The sequence below is a fragment of the Dipteris shenzhenensis genome, chromosome 1 (assembly GCF_047967505.1).
Source record: "Dipteris shenzhenensis isolate YYH24624 ecotype China chromosome 1, Dip_SZ_1.0, whole genome shotgun sequence".
NCBI lineage: Eukaryota > Viridiplantae > Streptophyta > Polypodiopsida > Gleicheniales > Dipteridaceae > Dipteris > Dipteris shenzhenensis.
In genome coordinates this window covers 22,629,925-22,655,133 of record NC_141596.1, presented here as the reverse complement: position 1 = coordinate 22,655,133, position 25,209 = coordinate 22,629,925, and the positions used below count along the sequence as shown (strand labels likewise).

Here is a 25,209-nt window from a genome sequence, read left to right as displayed (position 1 = left end):
AAGCTCACCCAGTTTAATGGACATAAAAATAGGATAGACTCTTCAAAACTGGGTAGGACAAACTGAAGGGATCACTTGCTACATTCAACATTTTCACATTTAGTATTTCCAAAGCCTTCATGTTTAGTATTTATAGGGACTACAAGACCAAGGAGCTACTATAGCTTCACCCGATATCCCTTCACACTTTGTATTTTTAGAAAATACCAAACCAACGAGCTGCTACAATGTTTCAAGCTCTCATCGTCTAAAAAATAGTGCTAGATGAAAGCCATTCGCTAGATACAAAGCATGATTGTACGATAGACCTAGTTGGGGTCTATTCAAATGAGGAGACTGAGGGGATTGTCTTCATCTTCTTTGAGATTCTGTTACATTCTCGCTATACAAATGCTCTCCTTCGATGGCTTCATGTAAGTCTCTATGCTCATTCTTTTGTGCATTCCATTTTCCTTCTCTTGAGAGTCAAGGATATGTTTTCCCTCCATACACGCTCTCAAAAGCACTCACTTAGGATAGTAAATGCTTGGCATATCAGCCTCACATACTCTTATTATCAATAAGGTAAAACACTCTCTTTTGGACTAGAGAGTTGTATTTCTCTCTTGCAATGTACCTTTGGTCTCCATAACGAGTGTAAATGGGCACATGGTCCATTACCTCCTATAGATCCCCAAATATATTCTCGCTAGCCTCTAGCCACCAATAAGGGTTGGTAGTGGAGATACGTGGCCCAATAGCTAAGAGTAATTTTTAATGTATCACTTGCACCATTTCAAGGCCACCATAGATGTATAACTGGATGCATCCATTCTTTCTTATTGTAATCCATAAGGTGAAATCCCATGCGGGTTAGAAACTTTGTAGGTCCGACTTTTCAATTCAAGAAGATTCATAAAAAATAGAGAAGCAACCCCATGTCCTTGTTAATAGAACAAAGGATCAATATCATTAGTTATGACTGAGTTTCAAATTCAAACCCAACATCAAACTTGATGGTAAAGTGTTCAAGAAGGGTCTTGACTTGGTAGTCCCATCCATCAATAAGAGCCAACCAAAGATCATCCGTATAAGTAATCAGTTAAAGCCAACCAACTTCCAGCTCAACAATGATCTTAATATAATAGTCCTTTCATCTATAAAGGCCAACTATATTCCATCCATCAATTTCATTGCAATTCTCGAAAGTAAACAAACCTTCTATCATTAAAATATATATATATAAACTCCTTACCAACCAACCATTTTTGGGTTTTCTATTGATATATGACATTACCCAAGCTTTATGTTGGATACTAAGTTGAGACATAATCCCATAAAACAAAGGTCCCCAAGGGTGTGTGTGTGTGTGTGTGTGTGTAAGGAAGACAAGACAACAACCCCTTTTGCATAGTGAAAAGACAAAAGAGTCAGGGTAAAGGATAGAAAGAAAACATTATAGAATTAAGGAAGAGTTTGAGTATGTAGGTAAAGCACCTACAAAATTGCATAAAAAGTATATAAGAGCTTTGATAATGACAATAATGTTTTTGCAAAAAACATTTAAAAAGAGCTTGGTGAAATCCAGATAAGCATCTCTTTTATTAAAGAGGAGAGTCTGCATACCTGCCACCATCCAACAAGAAAACATGGTAAGAAGTAGCTTAACTTTAATTGGGAAGACAAGTGTCATAAACACCCCTCCCTTGTTATCAAGGTCACAATAAAATAGTAGCTTAAACACAAACGAGAGAGAGAGAGAGAGAGAGAGAGAGAGAGAGAGAGAGAGATTTAAGAAAGAAATTTAAAAAAAATTAGGAGGAATCAAGAAAAACTAGGGAGTATTTGTAAGATAGAAGGAAAAGGAATTAGAAAAAATAAGAAAAGGAAAAATTAAGAAATCAAATGTATGCAAAAGAAAAAGGAGAATAGTAAGTGTGTTTATGTGTGTGTGTGTGTGTGTGTGTGTGTGTGTGTGTGTGTGTGTGTGTGTGTGTGTGTGTGTGTGTGTGTGTACCCACCTTTGCCCTAGTAGGATACAACACACCAGGTGAGACAGCAGGTTATCACCGAGTGTGATGACCTACTATCTACCCAAAAAGGACTAGGTAATGTTTTAGAAGTGTCAAATAAGCAATGGAAAAAGAGTAAGAGAAGTGCTTGAGTAAGACATGTGATTTTGGAGAAATGGGGGCTATTGGTTTTGCAAGTAACCAGTGGAAAAAATAGTGTATATGATAGCCATAACAAGGATGGAGGGGCTAATTTGGGAATTTTTTGGGGTGGAAGACTTCTTAGAAAGAATAAAAAACCAAAAGAAAGACAAAATTGCTTGGCGAGCAATGAAGTGACTTAAATGTAATAAGTGCAACCATCCAAAGATGCTTGGGATGAGGGAGAAAGAGCCGGAAGAGGATTGTTGAGAGCTTCTAATTGGAGCAAAACATCCCATGAAAAATTCTAAAAGGAAAGCATGACACAAGTTAGAGAAAGGAGTCAAGAAGCCAAAAAAGGCTTTAATGACTTAAGTGTACTATGTGCACCCATCTAGAGTTGCAAGGGAAAGGACATGTGTGTGGAAGACAAGACAACAACCCTTTTTGCATAGTGAAAAGACAAAAGAGTCAGGGTAAAGGATAGAAAGAGAACATTATAAAATTAAGAAAGAGTTTATGTAGGTAAAGCACCAATGAAATTGCATTAAAAGTATATAAGAGCTTTGATAAGAAATGCGAATAATGTTTTTGCAAAAAAAATTAGAGCTTGGTAAAGTCTTGATAAGCATCTCTTTTGTTGAAGAGGAGAGTATGCATACCTACCACCATCCAACAAGAAAACATGGGAAGGACCAGCTTAACTTTAATTGGAAAGATAGGTGTCATAAACACCCCTCTTTTACAACCCAATCAATCAATTGCTTAAAGCTTGCAGGCATCATACTACTCTTAGATCCCTTTGTGCCTCTTTTCTAAAGGTTGTTGTCGAAATAACAGCTCAATATTTTAAACATTCAAATCTACAATTTGAAAGAAATTTTCCATTAGAATATGTATACCAAATCTGAGATATCATGCTTTTGAATACATTGAAATATGGAGCCAAGCTCTCCATCCTACTGCTCTCTGGATACTCCTTTTGAATAGCATCCCAATCCGGCATGTTCAATTGCCGGATCATTGCTTCCTGCATTCTCATATATATTTTATGCCTGCATTGAAAACACATGTAAAATTCTTCTCATTTTTACAATTGAAACAAAGTCTATTGAAACATTATTTGATGTAAAATCAAGGAGAGACATGATGCAAAGGAGAGAAGTTTACTTACTCATCAAATTCTTTGCCCATTTCATCCAAAGAGAGATCCCAGACACCACTCTGCCAAGTACAGACTTAATTAGACTCTCATCTTTAATTCCCTGCATGCTCTTCCATGCTGTGGCTCGAATTTCTTCAGGTAATGCCTTCAAGGTCTGGGTTTCTTTCTTGACTCCTTTAGGTATGAGTTTTTTCTGCCCTTTGATTTCAAAATTCTCCCACTTTGAAAAAATTGCATTTATCAAATCCCAAACGTCTCCCCCACTATGAAATTCAATTTGAAACATCCCATCACATGATCTGAAGCTGTCACTTGGCCTTGATGGATCTTTAATTGTTTGCAAAAATCCCAGTCTCATTCAACAAAGACAAGCGAAACTCTGGAGTGATCAAATAACAATCCTCATTGAGTTTCATAACGAACTCATTGTGATAGAAATGAACCCATTCTATCCAAGACATGGACTTTCTATACTCATTGTCATCAGTATTGTGAGATCAAAAGCCAGTAAGTTTGCCTCCGAATCAAGCTAGTCAAACTACCATAAACTGTAGAATTACATGTCTTGTAATGAGAGTTGTGCAGAAACTCAATATTCACTTGCCTTTTTGCCTCTGCTGAATGAGAACCCTTAAGAACAAAGTAGTCATAATCATTTGCTTTCCGACGATCAAAAGATGCCTTGTCTAGACAATCTTTTGGATCCACAAGCACAATGTAGTTCCCAACTTGTGCATGGGGATTGTCCTTCATTCGTGACTTCAAATTCTCAATATGGAAAGGATGAATTTTTTGCACCTCAAATGGCCGAAGGCTAGTCCTAGGATCAATAGGAGGTCTGATAACATGATGAATGTGTAAGAAGAAAGTCTATCGATCCACAAGGTTATTTCTTTGTACCTTTGCTTGGACTCTATTTTTTTGTGTATCTGAGGTGCCATCTCCAATGTCAGCTCTTGGTACTTGCAGCTCACCACTGGTTGGGATTTCAATGATATCCAATGGATGTACTCTCCTTGGAGCCTTTGATCTTGGTTTACTCCGTTTTGTCCCTTGTGCAATAAATGGAGTCTCCTCGACAACATCCTCATAAGACTCAAGAGGAAATGCACTTGCAACCACCAATAGAGGTCATTTTTTTGGGAGCAATGCGCTCAAACAATGCCCACTTGGGGGGGCACTCAAACCATGCCCACTTGGGGGTTGTGCACTCAATCCATGATGGCCTAAAAGAGAAGGTGCTCTCAATCCATGTGAACTGTGGGAGTTCTTGATCCTTGTGTATTAGAGCCAAAATTTTCAGCTTCACACGGGAAGATCCCTTTCCTTTTGACTTTTAAGAACCTCTTGGTTTGATTGGTGATGTTGTGGTATCTTCCTCATAACCCTCCTCTATATGCTCCTCAGAATCACTATTGGAAGTTGATACCTCCATCTCCTCGATTATTTGATGAACCTCCACAATTTGATTTGTCAAGTGATAAATAAGATCCTGGTCACACAAAACAAAATTGAATCCCTCATAGTATTCAAAAGAAATTACATAAACATAGAAAATTAGAAATTGCTTATGGACAGTAACTAACCTTCCCTTCCTCTTTGATTTGTTTTAATTGTTCTACTCCAGTGATCGGAGTAACAACTTTCAAAAAGAACTTCTCTTCCATAACAATACAAACAATAGGTTTCTTATTGTTATCAATCCCAAGAATTTCAACACATTCCTTGTTGGACTCACTTCTTACGATATCTTTAATCTTTATTATTGGCTTAAAAATTGATCTACCAGTGGGAAGTGTCTTTGGAAGCAACAAAGTCATCTCTTCCATATTAGTGTCAACTTTGATGGTCCATTTTGAATCAATGTTATTGTGTACTTCCGCTATGTCCCATAATTTTTGAATTTGCAAAAACGAACCTTCATCAAACGGAGCAGGAACATCATAAATCTGTTGAAGCTATTGCACCTCAAGACTTAGATCCTTAGCACTTTTCTTTGGTTCCTTGGTGCCTTTCTTTTCCACCCTTATCTTCTGGATCCTAGTGGAAGAATCCTCCGATGTGGGCTTTCCAAAGACATAGATTTCTCCAAAATTTTGTTTGTTCAACATGATACCCCTACAAAACTCGGAGAATGTTCTAGTGGTGGATAGCCTAGAGGAGGAAGGATCTTCAACTTCTATTGCACAAAGCTTAGGCTCTAGTGCATTTGAAGGTGTAGGATCAGAGGATGAGTACTGTTCTTTGTAGGATTAGTGGCATGTATGTTTGTGCAACAATGTGATTTGTACCTTTTTAGGATTTTAAAATGTGTTATGCCATGGTCCTTTTATGTGCATTGGATGCATAGGCCCTTATTGTATTGGTTTAAAAAAATTAATGTATTTTTTGCAATTGTGGTATTCCAAGTGTGGGTTTTTGTGCCCGTTTTCCAAAAAAACTGTCGGCAAAATTTCATAAAAGCATGGTTTTTATGTATTTTTTCAAAAACCGTCACACAAAAAGGCTATCTTTTTCAAATAAATGTAAAATTCACATGAAAAAGAGGGAATCTTTCAAAGACTGCCCTAGAGTTCTCTTTTTGAGATTACATTTCTTGAATTAGATGTTACATTGTTGGTTGTTCCTATGGAAGAAATGCCTATCCTATCCTATTTGGTAGACCATGGCTTAAGAGTGCCAAGGTCATGCATGATTGGGAGTTTGATTTGATGGTTGGTAAGATGGAGGTCAACGAAGTTCAAATTCCTACTAATTCAAGCAAGGTTCTAAGTAGTTGTTGATCAAAAGACTTGGAAGTTAAGGACCACCTTCCACAAGATGTGGAGAGTCAACTAATGGAGCTATAAATTTTACTTGTGGGAGAGATTGATGTCTTACAAATGGCTATCGAGCTTAAGGAGAAAATAAAAGTAGAGAAATTGGCCAAGCTCTTACACTAGTAATTTCAAAGAGGATATAGGGGCACAAGGATCTAACCTAGAGGCAATGTCTAGGAGGGTGCCATCCTAAGACTGCAACTAAGGTATTAAGAGGAAGGATTAGCTGGGTTATAAAATGGCATGTAGTGGCTTCATCATAAACTCATGATCAGATGAATCACAGATCTTTCCTACACTCCCTTTTATGTTACAATGCCTCAACCCCCCAACCTCTAGTACCATGCCTATCGAATGCTACAGAGGGTCCCATTCACATGCACTTGCTTTTAAAATCACACAACCATGTAAGAATCAAACAAGATGTCTTGGAGGCCATATGCCACATGGAATACCCTCTCAACATGGTGAAGATCCCCAATTGCTTTTTGTTTTGAGAGTTGGCCCTTGGTTTAATATGTTGTAGACATGAAGTTAGGGGTATTCAAACTGCAGTGGTGCACACATATTTCATATTTGCTCTCTACTTCTTTTCATTAAGCAATGAGGGATGCATCATTCATAAGATAGAGGACTATTGAACAATATGGTTTTGGCTTCATTCGAGGTCAAAGGAGAGCTACAAAATCTCTCACCTTCTCAATGACAGATAATTGAGGGGGCAACAATTATCTCATAGAGATCTCAATTTGGCAAGTAGGTAGCATATGTTGAGAGATCACACTCAACATCATGTGATCATATGTGCATAGCACCATCAAGTGATCATATGGGCATAGCACTAACCCAAATAAAGTGCTATAAAGGAAAGGGTTAGATGCCCTAACCCTAATCCTAAATGGGTTTGTATATATTCTACCATTTCAACTAAATCTAGTGTACAATTAGTCATTTGTGGTGTGCTCTCTAGCTATCCCCTCTCTCCTTATCTATATTCTTCTCCTCTCCCCTCTTCATATTTTGTCATGGTATCAGAGCTCCTTTTGTCTTTCGCTGAAGCATTGTGATTCGTATGTGAGAGTATGAGAGAGTGTGATAGTGTGGGAGATTAAGAGATCGAGTTTTCTCTTCCGTGAGATAAAAATTCCATTGAGTGATAGAGAGAATTCCGTCGATGAGAGTTTGAGAGATTTCCATTAATCTCCTTCCATTCGATTAATTTTTCTTTGCAATATTTCCATTCATGTGTGAGAGAGAGAGAGCTTGTAAGAAAGAGAGTCTATGAGTGTTCTTAATCCCTGAGAGATAGAGAGTTTTTTCTTTAGTGAACTTGAGAGGTTCATGAGTTTGAGAGATCTGCAAGAACAGAGATAGTACTCTCTTAGGGAGGAGAGGGTCTCTTTAAGGGGGACTATGCTCCATTGGCTTTGAGAGGGAGAGAAAGGCTATAGCCTCCAACAGCCTCCACCAAAGTCTCTCGGCCAGCCTCCAACATGATCGTCCTCTATTGACTCACAGACAAAGCCTTGCATGCGCTCTTGGTCTCGGGCATGGCAATGCATCTACAACAACTCTCTACAAGTGAGCTCCTAGACTCTGCTGAGTAGCCCTACAAAGATCACGGGTTGTTGATATCAAAGAAAGCACGGGGATTGGTCATTTTGGAAAACGAGCATCAAGGCGGGTCCTACAACGTGCTGCATGCAAAGTCAAAGCTCCTCCACTCCAAGCCTTGCCTACACTATAAGCAAGCCCAAGATGCCTCGACGACTACCTAGCAACTCTATCCAGCAAGCCACGCCTTCTTTGTAGCTCAAGCTCCCCTGTCAGGTACCCACAAGCAATAGCACCGACTAGCTCCAGAGTGCAACCTCAATGTTTCACCTATTGTACTTTTGTATGGGTCTCCATTGACGACAACACTCCAATGATGCAGCAACCTCTATCAACGATGCCCCACTACTGCCCCACTACTCACTACTCAAGCCTCTAGCCATCGCCATCCCGTCTATTAAAGAAGCATCAACTACATGCCCAAAATGTCTGTCGCTCTCCATCGAGCCCCGACCGTCACGTAGTCCAAAGCTTGCAACAACCTCCAAACAAGTCGCCACCACAAGCCAATGGGCTCGCATCACAAGCCATGACCACCATCGACCTGCAAAAGCTCTCTTTGAGAGAGAAACCTCCACATGGTAGATAAGGCCACGTGGTTCTCCATAAGCAACACCCAGGGGTGCAGTTAAGGCAAGACAGGGTTGGTCCATAGTTGGCCACATGGCAGTCAACCAGTCAACCTAACCCTAGTTAAGAAGTGGATAGGGTTGGTCAACCTAACCCTAGTCAAGAAGTGGATAGGGTTGGTCAAGCCAACCCTCGATCAAGTTAACTCTTGATTAAGGTGTGGTCAAAATTATGACATGTGGCACCCTTATCCATAGGTGCCACATAAGCATCCATGTGTCACCTTATCATGCCACATCACTAGCTTGCCACCTCATCAGTCTAGCCAGTAATCCAGTCAACTATTGCCACATCATCACTACCATGTGGCACTGGCCCCTATAGGCACAATAACCTCTCCACAGGCATAGTCTTCTCACAGCATGTGCACCTGATTGCCACATCACCATAGTGCTTCACTAGCACACCTCTTGTGGGACTGACTCCAAGTAGGTACTAGTTGGGAATTTCGAGCATGGCTTAGATTGGCAACTTGGGGAAATTCAAAGCGTCCCCTCTATGGTGATCTAGTCTACTATGATCCAAATCTATACCAACCATTAATTGATGAAAGAACAACAAATAATTTCTTTTCTTTGGTTCTTTTTATGTGCTGTGTCATATACATCGATGTAGAGGCTGATGTGCATGTAGGAAGTAAATTTGTCGATGAGGCTCAAAAGTGAGTGATTCTTGCACCAAAATGTGCACATAATGTTATGAGCACGTAGAGCATGAAAAATTGATCATTTCACCTTTTTGTAGCACCCTCAAATTCCTCCTGGATCAAGAGATACAGCTTGATCTAAGTGGAGGGGCAAAAAAGAGTGAAAATGCACAGTGATGATGTGGCACTGTGAGTCACATGCAGTGATGATGTGGCAGTTGTGCTTACCCTAGTCATTATTTTGCACTTGATTCAGATAGTGATTTTCACAACACTTTGCATTTTTTGCACCATGTCTATGACTAGCAACCTCAATCTAGAGGCATCTACTAAGCTAGACAACTCCAATTATGGCACATGGAAATACCAAATGGAGATCATTCTTGTACTTCAAGACAAATGGGAGTATGTCGATGGATCTACACCTAGACCATTGGATGATCCAGCCAGTAGTAGCTCTACTCCACCTATTGTTACAATAGCACTAGCAAGCGAGATCTATAGCGAGATCTCCAACTACATAAATAGTTTCCACACCTGTAGCAGATCCTACCATTGCTCGAGCTCAGGTAGAATGGGATAAGAAAGATAAGATGCTAGGAAAGCTAAATACTGTCAAGACATCAAAAGAAGCATGGGATATGTTCGTAGCTCTCTACGAGTCCAAGAACACTTCCAGGATTCTCACATTGAGAAACCAAATAAACCAGAGTTACCACAACAGCAGCAAAACCGGTCATGCTTATGTACTCTGGATCAAAGACTACAACAATCAACTTACAGTAGCAGGAGAGACCATGAATCCAAGAGAAATGGTTCAAGTCATCCTAAATGGACTAGGAGAGGGTTACGAGAATCTAGTCCAGAGTATTGCCATTCAATGGCAGATTTTGACACTGGAAGAACTTCTGTCATTCTTACTTGGTGAAGAACTCAGGACTCAAGCCATTCATGCATGCAAAGGTTATTCTAATGATCAAGCATTCACAGCTTTAGATAGAAGCAGAGGTAGAGGTAGAGGTAGATCAATCCAGAAAAGTGGTCATCATCAGCAAAGTCAGCATCAGCATCATCCTCAACAACATTAGCATCAGCTTCCTCTTTCCAATCAAGGAAGATTCCAAGGATGAGGGAATGCATCCACCAATGTGTCAAACATCTAGTGCAACTACTATCATAAGTTTGGACACTATGAAAGAGATTGCCACAAGAAGCAGTACAACCAAGGCGGTCAATCCAGTAGTAATCGAGGGAATTTCTATGATAGAGGAAATTATCGTGGTGGAGATTCTAGTCACATTTGAACATGGGAATATGTTTCATGCAAACAAGGAATGCAAAACAGTGATACAGTGTACCTAGACAGTGTACCTAGACACTGATTGCAATTCAAAAGAGGATTTCAGCTATCAAGTCAACCAAGCAGATCAGAATCCTTGGTACATCAATAGTGATGCATCATCTCACATGACAAATCATCAGGAATGGTTCACAGAGTTGAAACCATTATATGGTCAAAAGAATGTCATCTACATAGCAGATAATACACAAAATCTAGTTTAAGGGACAGGCATTATCCCTATGAACAATTTCACTGGTATGAAAGGATTGGTGAAAGATGTACTCTACATTCCAAAGCTCTGCAAGAACCTCTTGTCAATAGGTCAAATGACGCAACATAACTACTGAGCCATCTTCAACAGAGATGAATGCACTATCAAAGACAAATCCAAAAGATTTGGTGCCTACATGATTGGACAAGCGCCAAGGTGAGTTGGGACCTACATGAATTCCTACATTTAATGAGGAAAAATCTTCTAGCTCAACACAAGTCTTCTAAAGGATTCTCCTTTGAAGTTCAAACTCCTTCATGTTTCTTTTACATGTTTGGCATATAGTATCTTTTATGTTATTCATCACACATAGACATGAGGCCTAATTTTTTATATGGCTCATTCTTACTATTTTCTATTACCCCCACAATATCTGTGAAAATCAAATCCCACCCGATACCAAGGTATTTATAAGTCATATACATAATATATGGCAATTGACTCTTACCCCATACCAAGGCATTTATAATCGAGATACATTGTATTTACAATGATGCACTCCATTCCTCTCAATCTATTATAATATATCTACCTCTACTTGATAACTCCTATGTAATCTTATTTCACATACATCTATGTACATAAAGTAAATTATCTCACAACAATAAAGATATCAAATTTTTGTTTTACACCGTCCTACAAGGCTAGTATCCATAATGAGATATTGGATAGTTATTATGATAAGATATGAAAAAGAGGTGCACCAAGTTATTTACCATGGCATTGGTAGGACATCCTACCCTATTAAGAGCAATGGATGGAAAAGTGTGTTTGCATGATTGTTAATTTATTTAATGGATTGGAAGACATGTTTAATTGGTCCTTTTATTCATCCCTTACAAAAATCTCGATTGGTCCATGGCTTAAGTATAAAAGTTCAACTCATCCATGGATCAATGCCCAGTCTATATATTTTGTAAATAAGGGTCCTGATTCTAATTTGCTCCAATTTTCAAAATGTCATACAGTTAACATGCCATCAGTGCATTGTAAGTAGCACATGTTACCAAGGCAAGCACAACTGCTTCTACATACCATCATGTTCACAACGTATGCCAAGAGAAATTAATGCTTACATGGCAAACAATAATACCTAGCGGCAGTATTGAAAGGATCTTGACATATGGGACACACCTCTATTAGTTAGGCCTATAATGGGCATGGTTTGGGAGGAGGACTATGTAATAGAAAGGCCCATGATGTTGAGGTTAATATTATTGATCGCTTCACCATGCCGATAGGGTATAGTCTCTTCTTGCATCGATCACCTATCGACGATAGGAGGCCAAAATCTGTGCCTTCTCTTGGAGCAAGTTCAAAATGGAATCATATACAGAAGCCGATCTACTAGCGTTTCAGGCTGAGAGTATTCAGCATCTAATTGCTACCATTGGGAAACAACCTGAAAATATGACTACATTGCAGCATGTATAAAACCTTATCTATGCCTTGGCTCACCCTTTTCCATTCAAGCAATTATTTTAGGGATTGATAACTTGCTCCTCATTCTTTGCCATGATGCAACGATGTCTATAAACCATACTCCAAATGGTGATGGGATGTCGCCTAAGTGGAGTTGTCCTAGCCCATGTGATCCTTCTCCCTTCTTGTCTACCACTAGAAATAGGTTTTCATAGCCTCTACATGCCTTAGGAAGAGTAGTAGTCTTCTCCTTCTTGTCCACCCCTAGAAATAGATTGTTGTAGGGTGTGGCAAGGTAAGGTCAAATTAAGACATGTGTTTGGGACATTGCTTTTTGGGTGCTTTAAATGTGACTCTGCTATTTGTATTTTAAAGTAAATTCTTGAGTCATGCCCAGATAGAAGTGCGTCCACCAAGATTTTATCCCACATACCATTTTTTATCTTATGTGCAAAATCTAGTAGAATGGGTTTCATGTTTCACTGCAACTCTCTCTCTCTCTCTCTCTCTCTCTCTCTCTCTCTCTCTCTCTCTCTCTCTCTCACACACACACACACACACACACACACACAGGTTGCCTTAGCTCATTTCTCTCTCAGGCCGCCTCAAATCGAGCTCCCAACTCTTAGCCGGTTTTTTTTCTCCCCTTCCCCTCTGACCACCTCATCTTAGCCCATTTCACCCCCTTTCCTCAAGTCACCTCCCTTCCTCAAGATGCCTCTATCAAGCTGTTCGGCCCTCAACCCACCCACCTCTTTGTTCAACCTCGTTCAACATCGTGGAGTCGTCAGTCCGGAGCTCAAACTCTCTTGTTTGATAGACAAGATGTCAAGTCAATAGGTGCCACCAAAAAAGTTCTTCACAAAGTTGGTTTCAATTTCAACACCATCAAGCCCTTTTTTCTTATCAGCCTCAGCTCATTGCACTCCTCTTTGGTTTCACTTTGGTTCACCTCACCAACTCTAGGTTGAGCTGAATCCCTAGCCCAACCTAGAGGTTAGGACCAACATTGGGGCAACCATGTCTATGCAAACCAACATGGAGCCTACCAACATGAAATTTGCTACCTTGACCTTGAGCAATAGGATTTCATACTCAAGTGGGATCTTTTCCCCCAACTCCGAGCACAAAGACATATCAAAGGATGAAGACCATTTGAAATCCACAGGAGTGTATTTATTATCTAGAGCTTCAAATTTTCAAGGAGTTAAAGCTTCTGCTTCCAGCTCTAGACAAAAGAGTTCTTGATATGAAGGCAATGGAAAGCAAAAAGTCATCCATGAGTCACTACACAGATGCAATGCATCTTCACCTTACTAGAATTGGTTTCTAATGTATAGGAAATGGTTACCACTCAAGTGAAATCAATGAAGCAAGAGGTGATTGCTAATGTAAACAACAAAGTGAATAACATAGATCTTTCCATGCAAGTGAAAGAAAAAGAATCTAGAATTAAAAATAGAACAATCGTACAAGTTGGGGTGTTGAAATATGGATTCCTTCATGATGATGAGGAGAAATACACAAATGACATAATCATATGTCTTAAGAAGGAAGTACCACAAGTTGAATGGGACGAGAATGATATATGTAATATAAGTTGAAAGGGCACACAAACACAAGTGTACTTCAGATGGAGGGTAGCAAAAGTTAAGATCCTCAGACAAACACATAAGCTAAGAGGTATAAAGATTTGAATATCTGAGGAGCTCACTCAAACAAAGAAATAGTGAATTCACCAAAGTGAGGAAGCATGCAAAGTAGGAAAATGGGCATCTTATCGAGATGGGCAAGCATAGATTAGGGACTTTAAATCCCACATCAACACCAAAACAAGGGCAGCATAGTAAGATGCGGTCCATGCAATGCAAGGTCGATATTATTTTTTGGACTGCACAAGTTATTTGTGGCACCAAGTTTCGGGTTTACACTACTTAAACAAAGACGTTGATGTCATATTTTTTGCCAAAACTTGGGAACATGATGTGTATCGCATTTTGGACCTTGAAGGCTATGATGTTAATTCCATTTGGCAACTTTGTAGGGGCAAAAAAGGAAGCATAGCATGCATAATGAAGAGGGAGTGGTACACAAGCATACAACTGATAAACTATGATGCTTATAAAAAATACATCTAGATTCGCATTGATGGGGATGGTTGGCATCTTTATGTGGTCAGATATTACATCCCACATCACGACTCTAATTACTATAACACATTCTCCCTAGATCACTTGGACCCTTACGCTGACCTTTGTGCCAGCACTACATATTTTGTAATCATGGGAATGTGATGATTTTTACATATCTCAAGGCTTGCATCGAGAACATGCAAATAGGCACCAACAACCTTATTTACTCTAGACCATTATGGATGGATCAAGGGGATGCATTGGAATTCGTGGGATAGAATGTCAGCTGACATTGAGGCGGATGTCACATCACATCAGTAATCTCTCATTTACATAGTTCATAGCATTCGTATGCTGGTCATGAATGGAACAAAATAATGGCACAGTGGTTAGACATGCAACTAGCACCAGAGCGGAAAGAGTAGTTGATTATGCCCTTGTTCATGAAGGGGCTCTTTCACGGATTATGTCATTCCAAATTGACTTCCTCACTCTAGACTTTGACCACAAACCGCTTTGCATTGAGGTGTTAGGCAACGTTGTTATGAAGAGAGACGCAAGGGAGGTTAACTGCATGGGGATGCCTAACATGAGACTAGATAGGGTGGTAGCCCAGGGTGGCAACCCAATATGTTGAAGCAATTGATGGTAGACTCCAAGAGGCAAAACATGCATGTGTCAGTAGAGGACTATATTGTGCAATGCCATTTCTAATTGTGCAATTGAATGCCTTAAGTCATGCAAGAGGAAGAGCACCTCTCTCCCATGTCACAAATGGTTTGTGCAAAGCGGCTAAAGGCAATGTGCTAGAGGGCAAGGAATGAGATGAGACCCATAGAATTTAGCATTTTATGACTCAAAGGAAACATAGATAATTTGAGATAGCACAAGAACATGAACAAGCTACATACTTGCCACCCATCCATGGAGATTTTGGAGGCAAGTACAGGGAAACCAAAGCATATCATGGGAGATTTATCAACCTTAGATATGCTGAATTATGCCAAGCATCTCTACGTACATGAGGAAATGAAACAAATGCAGACCGTTTGAAACTTAGAACACAAGAGAAAATTTGTTCTATCTAGTAGAAGTGGATGAAAAGGCTCACTAATGGGAAGGCCGTAGATACACTAAAAATGAGTGCTATGTTGTGGAAATTAGTGCTAAGTTGTTGAAATGGTCAAGTGATGCACCGGAATGGATGGTTTCCCTCGTATGAATGGTAGGAAAACTGGGTATAGCCAATCTTTAAAGGGGGGGACAAAAAAACCAATTTAGAACCATAATGGTTGGCTTTAGCATAGCAAAGCTCTTAGCACCATTGTAGAACAAAAACTCAACAAATGGGTAGAGACCATGGCAAAGAGAGCATAAGAACAAGTTTTAGACCACACCATAGCACTACTAATCATTTTGTCACCATTCGAGTGCTTATCGAGGAAAGCTATCTCTGTGGTGGCAAGCGTCTATTTTGTTGATTTATGGATTTTAAAAAGGCTGTATCAAAAGCCTTTTGCAATGATACTGTATCAAAGGCCGTATCAAAGGTTGTACCATGCAAAAGTTTTGGTCATGGTGCCCAAAAGCTATAGAAGAGTAGTAGCTCACCTTTATAAGTGTGTCAGATCTCAACTCATGATGCACGAAGGTTTAATGCGACCTTTCCTCAACAACATGAGGGTAAATTAGGATGCCTAGTCTCACCCACTTTATGTGGGCTAGGCATAAGTGAGCTAGAAACCATGGTTATGAATTTTGCAGAGGAAGAAGGACATATTGGCCCTCACGTAGGATTATACACTCTCCTATTTCTTATGTATGCAAATGATGTAGCAATCTTTCCGTATAACTAGGTGGACCTTTAGAAGTTGATGCATATTTTGGAACCATTCTATGATAGCAGTTGCCCATCTATCAATGTGAGGAAGACAAAGACTATGGTAGCTAAAACAATTCAGCCTAAGGAGATGCCACAGATCACATACTTAGGACAAAGTATTGAGGCAAATACTTGGGTATTGAAGCAAATCGTAAATGGCACAAATTCCTACCCATTAGAATCAGCTTCTTAGCCTGAGTTCTACAACATTAGCACACGAGCAATTGTACTTTTTAGATTTTACTTTTGCTTTGTACTTGTGATCGGGTCCCATAGAGTGTAGCTTGATCTTTTCAAAATATAATCAAATAGACCTCAATGGGAGCTATCAATGGGGCAATGAAATATAATCAAATAATTGTAAAAGATTGCCACATGTAGTGCTACCCATAACCACAAATCACAATCAATAATCATGCAAACTCCAATGGTAATGGTGTTAGTGCAAGTTCATGAGGTGGGATGCATAGACTGCCATCACACATGGCAACACAAGCCAAAAGCAACTTATTTTTGTCATTAAAAATGTTATTATGGCATGATAGCATTTAGGTTAGCAAGAAACCCAATCAAAACCCAATTAGTATAGAGGAAAATACAACATAACTTTTATGTTAGCAAGTAGACAATTCAAAACTCAAATCATCATAGAGGAAGATACATGGCAATATCCCATGAGGTCATCTCAACTCTCAAGCTCACGATCAATGTCCAAGGAAGTTTCATATTGAATGGCAATCAAACCAATAATGAAGTTCTAACCAAATATTGACTAGCAATATCACTAAAAAGTCTAAATTCATAATTGGTTGGTTTCCTATTGACTAGCAATCCAATCAACTAGTTTGAGATTTTAACTAACTAGATACTAAGCTAAGCTCAACCTTGCTCTCAACTCTTCTCAAGCTCTATCCATCTCCTCCTTTGCATGGAGTATAGAAAACCTCTCAACTCTCCTCCCTCTTAGCCTTCACGGGCCCTCTTAGCATTCAAGGGGGAAATAATATATGTGGGATATATCCCATGAGTCTGTGCCCACATGGCATCATCCCAAAGTCCCTCCCATTCCTTTGTTAATTTTCTAAAGCCCATATTGCTTCATCCATTTATCCAATCAAGGTATGGTTTGAAGCACCACTAGGCCTAGCTTCACACTATCAAAGCACGTATTTTCAAGCACCAGTTGAGGTTTTGGTTTTTAAAACAAATTGAAAGCATGTTTTTGGAAGACACATATAGGGAAAATTGTCCATCTAAGTTCATTTTGAAAGCGAATTCAATGCCAATCAAGAGCAATGTTTCCTATCACCACAAAAGTGGCATCTAGTTTTGCGCTCTCTCTCTCGCTCTCTCTCTCTCTCTCTCGTACACGCACTCTTGCTCATCTACAAAGATCTTGTTGCTTGTGTTACACACAAAAGTTATATTTTCTTTACAGAGGCAACATCAAGAAAACATAGTTACCTTGACAACCTGAAGTTTGTGGCATGAATCTTACATAATAATAGAGTTTCCATGATATCAATCACATAGAAGAGCTAAAACAATGGAAATTTGTCTGGTTAAACCAAATTTATATACATTTAAAAGAAATTACAAGAGTATGCAAAATACAATTCATAGAATAATATAAACCACATATTCAATTTCTATCACCCTTGCACTTGCCTATCATACATCGAAGCTTCTTCATTAAAGCAGAAGACTGGGAAGCGGTTGTTATCTATTGTATCAATTAAAAGCAATATAGTTTGGGGCTCCATCACTAAAGCACACAACTAGGAAGTGGTTGCCATCTATTGTAATATTATGCAACAATGTGGTTTTGTTCTCTCTCTCTCTCTCTCTCTCTCATCTTTGTTGTCTTTGTTACCCACAAAACTTGTATTTTCTTATAGAGCAACATCAAAAAATATATAATCTTTTGTTGCCTCGACAATTGAAAGTTTGTGGTGTGGATCTAGCTTGATAATAGAGTTTCCATGATATCAATTACACTTTTGAGAGCTAAACAATCAAAATTTGTCGAGTTATATTAAATTTACCTATGGTTTGGCATATTAAACATGATGGTGAGCCCTTAGATTATATTATATCATGTTTGCATCTCAGAGAGTGGCTCTACTTAACTCATGTATTGTATCATGTTTGTGGCTGTCCCTAACTCATAATGGCTCTACTTATGTATCATGTTTGCATCTTATAATGGCTCTACTTAACTCAGATGAATCTTGCTAAGCACTAGATAAACATTGCAGGCGACAATTTAGCTTAACACAAAGGATACAGGGAACACGATTCACAGATTACAGCACACCAGTAATTACAAAGCTACAAAGGATACAAAGCCAGGCTCAAAGCACAACTGGACAATACACTTCCAAATTCAAAATTGACATTGACACCAGTTATTGGAGACTCAAAAGCATCAAGGAAATTTCAAAAGTGCTTAAAGCAAATGATTGGTAGTTGATTGCAATGATGGTAAACCATAACTTATGACTGTGCAGCGAGCATGCATGCAAAACATGAAAACCAATTACACGAGCCCTGATCTCTCTAAACCTTGCTATGCTTTGATTAACCAAATCATTTGTCTTATTGGAATCGCTCAGTGGAACTACAACGTGCTACAACCAATCAATATTTGTACAAAATCTTGTTTTCAAAATATTTTGAAAGCCCCATATATCATCTGATCCTCAAGTTAAATATCCAAGGTACAATATTTTCCATCCTTTAATCGTTGAACAAAGGATTGCAGCCAATCTTTTGCTGCCAAACCTATCACAATTGAATTTTCACTACCTGCACGGCAGCCCTTAACACTCACCAGTGGCTTTTTCACCGCCCTTAATCATACAAAACAGTCGCTACAATTTAAAATTTTATTTATTGACAAGTGATCAGAATCAATTTGTTACAAATTTCTGACAAATGCCAACCAAAGCCTTTAAGCACTTCTGCAGCTTCTTTTTGCGCTCAGAAGTTTAGCTATGTGGGAATTTGTAAATTTTGCAGATAACAGGGTGCACACCTTTCGTACACCCATTTGGCCTTTCTAGCCATTTCATAACAGGGACTCCCCTTGAAACTGTCCCATCCACCAACCTACAAAGTATTGTATAAATTGATGGCCAGTTGTCATAATATTTATCTAGCTAGACAACTCCTGGAATCTGCTCATTTAGCAGTGTCCAGTTTGCGTTAGTCAGCAAAAACATACCAAACCACTGCATGTTTTGCCTCTTCTGGATCCAACCAACACCCCCAACTTCACTACATTTGCTTCACCATGCGCCAGGTTGAAAAAGAACAAATATAGCTCTGATGTGAAGTTACAGCCAGAAGAAGCTTCAACCAGCAACACCTGCCCTTTTGTCCTTGAGGCAGCAACATGTACATATTGCAGAGCTATGGTGGTGCCCCACAAACTAGCAGCAAATCAGTCCCTAAGCAATCTTTGAAGTGGCTTGAGAGCGACCAAAAGCTCAGAAAATGAAGGGCGCAAGCCAGGATCGCTATCCAGCAAAATAAAAAACTGTCAGTCAACCCCCCCTCTCTCTCTTCCTCACTCACACACACACACACATCCTGGTACAGGCACATATTAACTCTGGCATATAACAAACAAGAGAAAGCTGATATCACAAACCTTTGCCAACAGTCCCAGATGATTCTAGCCACAGAAGGCTCTAAATTCACAGGGATTTCAAGACGCCGATTCTGGAACCCAACAGCTCCCACTACTTGCATTGGGTTTATCCCACTCCAAGGTTGTTGCAGTGTGGCTAGCTCCCACAAGATCACACCAAAGCTGTAGACATCACACCTGCAAACGAGAAAGATGATATTATTAAAAGTCAACAAAGCACTTACGATTACAACCAATTGCTCCCCCTCCCCCCCCTGTCTGTCTGTCTGTCTGTCTGTCTGTATGTATGTATGTATGTATGTATGTATTGCCGCGTTCATGCCTCCATTGCCTCGTCCATCCTGATGCACTGATGATGTTGACGATGTTGGTGATGATGATGATGATGAGATTGATAATAGTCGACCATTGACATGACTATGTTGTACTTAGTACTACCATTTTGCATTTCTTTGCATTCTGCATTGGTGTGGATGCTTGTTTTAGTAGCTTCACCCTCACAATTCGTTTGTACCAGGATTTTCAGAGTCCCATAGACCCATCGGTCTTCCGAAGACTTCAATAAACTTTCTTTCTCTCTCTCAATTCAGGGACTCGCACAATGTCTTCAACCAGTCACCCAAACAACTCGGCTCAGACCCACAGTCAATACTAGAGCACCTAGTCCTTGAAATCGCATCTAACCTGGTTAGATCAGCTCTAAAGTCAATAGACACAAGCATCTTTTATCTGGCTTGCATATCAATTTTGATGGGATTTGGCACTGCAGTTAGTATTTTAACTGTCCCATAAATCCATTGCGTCTCCAATGGACATTAGATAAACTCTCTCTCTCTCTCTCTCTCTCTCTCTCTCTCTCTGTTGATCCACTTCCATGACCAGGTCTGCATTGGGCTCTATCAAATTGAGCAGCGACAGCACAGCAAGACAAGATTGAGATGGATGACCGCGGCGTAGGAGGCTGAAGTAGACCAAGCACATTGACAGCTCCACGACATAGTGGGGTGGAGGAGAAGTTACCTGACACCAGGGCAGCATGGATCAGCAGGGAGAGACGACTCAATGCTGCCAAGCCCAAGACATAGACACCACACACGACACAGAGAGTGAACAAAGCACACACTATCAAGGTCTACTCAGCTCTCCCTAGAGGAGACCGCCAGCGACGAGACATCACTCTTGACATAGCCCATCAGATACATTGGTTGAGGAGACCACGTCCTCTGCCACAGCGAGAGACAGGTTGACACAGGATCTCTTTGCAGCCCATCGGAGAGCCGCCACAGCACAGGGTTTCAGATTCTGTCAGTTTTCAATTTTGAGTTTTGACTCTGAGCTCTAAAGCTTAGCATAGCACTCAGCAAGGTGAGTTTCTTCTCCTGATGTACTTTGTCCAATAGGCCCATGAGGCCTTCCAAGGACTCTCTCTCTCTCTCTCTCTCTCTCTCTCTCTCTCTCTCTAAATTTTTATTTATAAAATCATTACAAAAAGGATAATATAGTCAATTTGAGAGCAGCCATAGGGCACTTCACCCTTCTATCTAGGATCTGGATTCTCTTAGGACTATATGCACACGCACTCCTTTTTTTTTGTAGTACTTTATATTACTGTGTGGGAAACGTCAAAAAGAGGTAAAAATCCAGTATGAAGTACAAAAACAAAAAGTACAAAAGCGACACCTGTTTAGAAGAGACATGAGATGGAAATAACAAGAAGCCACAAGGGAAAGGAGGAATATATGAAGTTACATGCCTCCAGGTGGCAACATTAAAACAATATGTTGTACCAGAAAAACACATACTATTACTATAGACACAAATCCCCCCCCCCCCCGCCAAAAAAAAAAGAAAGAACCTTCTATTAGAAAATGAGAAAACAATAGAGATCAGCAATCCATTGAACGCTAGGCCAATCAAAAAGGGCAGCTGGCTGCTTCTCAAGACCCCAACTCACTGCCTAGATTGTTCTGGAAACAAGTGCCAACAACCAGGGTGGGGGACTATACAACCAGCCGATTCCTCAATGTGTGAATGCAAAAAATGCCTACAGCCCATGCCTTGTGGAGACGCTCCCAACTTTTGGCAGTGTTCCTAGACCCCTCCGGGCATTGGTCTCAAGTGGCCAGTGGGGTGTAGGTGACACACCCTATGCAATCTCATCTCCTCCAACTATGGTGCTACGGGCAGCCCCCCATAAGCTACCAGCCAGAAGTAGTAAGAGATCTTCCTCGTGCAGAGGATAGTCTAAAGGTGAGCGCAAAGCTTGGTAACGACTTCATGCGACACCTGCTACTAGAGCCTATGCCAATCTCATGAAGGGGTCCACGCAAATGCATCCATGCTCAATCCATCTAACAATGCGGTGGTGTAGGAAAAGAAGGGAACATCCACCACTTGCTTCCCATGCCCTACCCTAGAAGACCAGAACCACCCACCTAAATTCCACTGTACCTCATGCAATCCCATAAGATCCTCCCCATACAGAAAACGGGTGGAGTCGATGATCCAACTCCACTCCAACCCAACTACTATGATCCTCTACCACTCTACTGAGTCTAAGAGCCTCTCCTCTCTTGGGCCTATCTCGTTGCTCTGAATTTAATTGGGAGGAATGCACATGAGCTGATACTCAAGAAAAGTGGATAGGGCTCATTGTGGTCCTGTTGTAGGTAGAAGACACTCTGAGATCAGCTCCTATCCAACCCGAACCAGTGTGGAGGGTCTCGGGCATCTAGGGTCCTGGAAAGCCCCTTCCACCAAGCCTCTAGGATGGCCTCCTCAAACTCGTGAATCATGCTACTTGCCCTCCCAAGTGGACGAGTACGCTCAACCTCTCCTCAAGCTCCTCAAAGTGCCATCTCCATGCTCCTATTACACCGAACCACCATCCCACTATGCCCATCCTATGTGCATGTGTTGCCTCAGCGTATGACCCCCCTAGTCATGGACATTCATGTGCAAGATTGGGGACTATCACTTGAACCCATCAATAACCTAAGAGCTAGCTCAAATAAGGCTGCCTTCGAGATGCCATCACACTCTCATCAAGCTCTACATCAGTGGTGAGCCCTTCCCTATGAGAGGGACGTCTGTGAAGTTTCACAATGAGACTAATGCCATTGTCTGGCATGTTCCTTAGAAGCCCCTACTAGAGCAAGATTCAGAACATGCGGTAAAACCCTTAACAATAAGCTTCCCCAACATTGCCTTGCTCTGCACCCTAGATTGATGATGCCGAGATCTCCCTCTACCTAGGGAAGAATCCCTATCTTCCAAGCGACCCTGGCCCAAGTATTCTATGTGCCATCCCACCTTGCCCACAAATAATTGTGCACCAAGCATCTCAGTTGCCCCATACACCCCCTTTGAAAGCACCTGCAAAGGCCATGGGCTAAGCTCTTGCCAAAAGGACCTAGTTCACCACTAACACTCACCCTACCATAAAGAGCTTGGCCAAGCTCCAATAGAGAAGCTTGCACAAGACACTCTACTAAAATATCCAAACCCACACCCCAAGTTTACCATCATCTACCCTCAGGGATCTTGGTTCCCAAGGCCAAACAGTACACATCTAGGGAGGGGAGAGACAAACCCTTTCTAGGCTCTCAGGTGAGCTTTCCCATACAAAGATGTATCTACTATCTTCTGTAAACCCTAAGTCCAATTACTCTCCCATCAGATTGGGAGGCACACTGACTACACTAGCTGCTCAAGAACGGAGAAAATACCCTAGTGTCTCTACCACGAAAAGAAAGACTGAGGGGCCAACAAGGCTAGAGCTTCCTCCAAAAATGGCAGAAATTTCCCGTACCCACCCAATCCGAAAAACCCAACCTCCACTTGGAGCCCTCCGAGAAAGCCCAATCCACCCTGTCGTACCCCTAGTGTCTCTACCACGAAAAGAAACACTGAGGGGCCAAGGAGGCTAGAGCTCCAGAAATGGTAGAATTTCCCATACCCACCCAATCCGAAAAACCCAACCTCCACTTGGAGCCCTCCAAGAAAGCTCAATCCACCATGTCTACACCACCTCAAAATCCAGCAAGAGGATAGCGAGAAGCCGAGCTTACTCTCACACCCAATTGTCTTCAAAAAAGTGAATATGTTGTCCAAAATAGACATGTCTGGGTGACAAATGATATCTGGGAGCTAAGGACCCTCCCTCCCTCTCTCCTCTCCCTCCCTCTCCCTCTCTCTCTCTCTCTCTCTCAGACAGTGACATATCTACACAGAGTATGGGCCCTACCTAGATTGGCACTAGAATCACCTCAATGGCTACTGGTGAATCTTTTTGGTTCACTTTCTTTATTTAAAATAAGATACAACATCTTGCATATGCTAAAGGAGAAGCGCAAAGCTACAAATTTTCGAAACGAATGACTCCCGTATGTGCCATTAGTGTGGTAAGCCTGGTCATATTGAAAGGATTGTTTCAAAAAGCAGAAAGATGAGGAGATGAGAAAATTGAAGGAGGAAGCAATGGTCACTGATTAGTCTTTGTCAAATGAAAAGTTTGACAACCTTGTGACTAGGATTCTTTTCAATGAGGATAGGGCCTTTCCGATCAAGAACATGCTTCAGAATTGCTATGTGTTGGCAATTGTTTCAGATGGTGGGTTGATCGGGTTTCAGATGCAATTGGTGTGCTCAAGTCTTCTTCCTTGTTTGCTAGTATTTGTTTTTATGGACTTCCCATTTGGTCGTAGGGGGTATGTCGGGTTTATGGCATTAAGACTCCCTCATGGGGAGGTGTTTTTGTGCTAAAATCATGAAAGGGTGATTCTAGGTTCGGTGACTAGACAGTGGAGGCTGATCACATGGGATTTGGTACGTGGCAATTGATCATTGCATGGATGACGGCTGGCAGCATATGATAAGCCTCAGCTGGCATTTTGCAGGGCAATTCGTGGCTCCTACATAATTGGAGGATTGGGACCTTTCTAGTTCTTTTTGGCCATGCGCAGGCTGCCCTGAGTATATAGCTCCGTATCTGAGTGAGCAGCTCTTATGAGTCCGGTTAAGAATCCATATTCTGCTGTAGATCAAGCATGGCTCACTGGTTATCCTTACGAGTCTATCATTCACTAATCTATGTAAATCTGGAACAAATCCAGTCAGGGTGAGCAGATAACCGTATCTTTGGTCTGAGTCCTAAGTCGACATTAATAAATGGTATTTTGGGCCATGAGAAGTGGGGCTACCACAGTCGACATTCTATGTGAAAACTTCATTATTTTATGTAGGCTTTGTTTCATATACTTTGCATTTTTCTCGATTGAGCAATCAGGTTGCATGCAATATATTTGTGAGTATTAAGTCTCTATAAGATCCTAACACCGAGGAGAGCATAAAGCAAAATTATTATAAGATACCTACATTGTAGTCTGAAAATTAAGACAATAAACACCAATCATAACTCCAAATCAAGCCAATCTGGAATCACAATTTCAATTGAACACATTTGCCAGCAAGAGTGAATTGCCAGCAAGTTTCCAAAGT

General features: G+C 40.7%; 1 protein-coding gene across 2 annotated transcripts in view; it reads right to left on the bottom strand.

Moving 5' to 3' along the window:
* Window positions 1–18,717: 18,717 nt before the first annotated feature.
* Window positions 18,718–25,209, bottom strand: part of LOC147905549 (Protein kinase superfamily protein) — a 58,996-nt gene continuing 52,504 nt past the window's right edge. Inside the window, exons 12-13 of one of the 2 annotated variants that reach the window (XM_087373249.1) lie at window positions 19,711–19,887; window positions 18,718–19,576 (exon numbers count right to left, since the gene is read on the bottom strand). In XM_087373249.1, the coding sequence (XP_087229375.1) occupies window positions 19,501–19,576; window positions 19,711–19,887 (253 nt within the window). In that variant the 3' untranslated portion in view covers window positions 18,718–19,500. The remainder of the gene's footprint in view (window positions 19,577–19,710; window positions 19,888–25,209) is intronic. The other variant, XM_087373256.1, reaches the window with a different exon arrangement.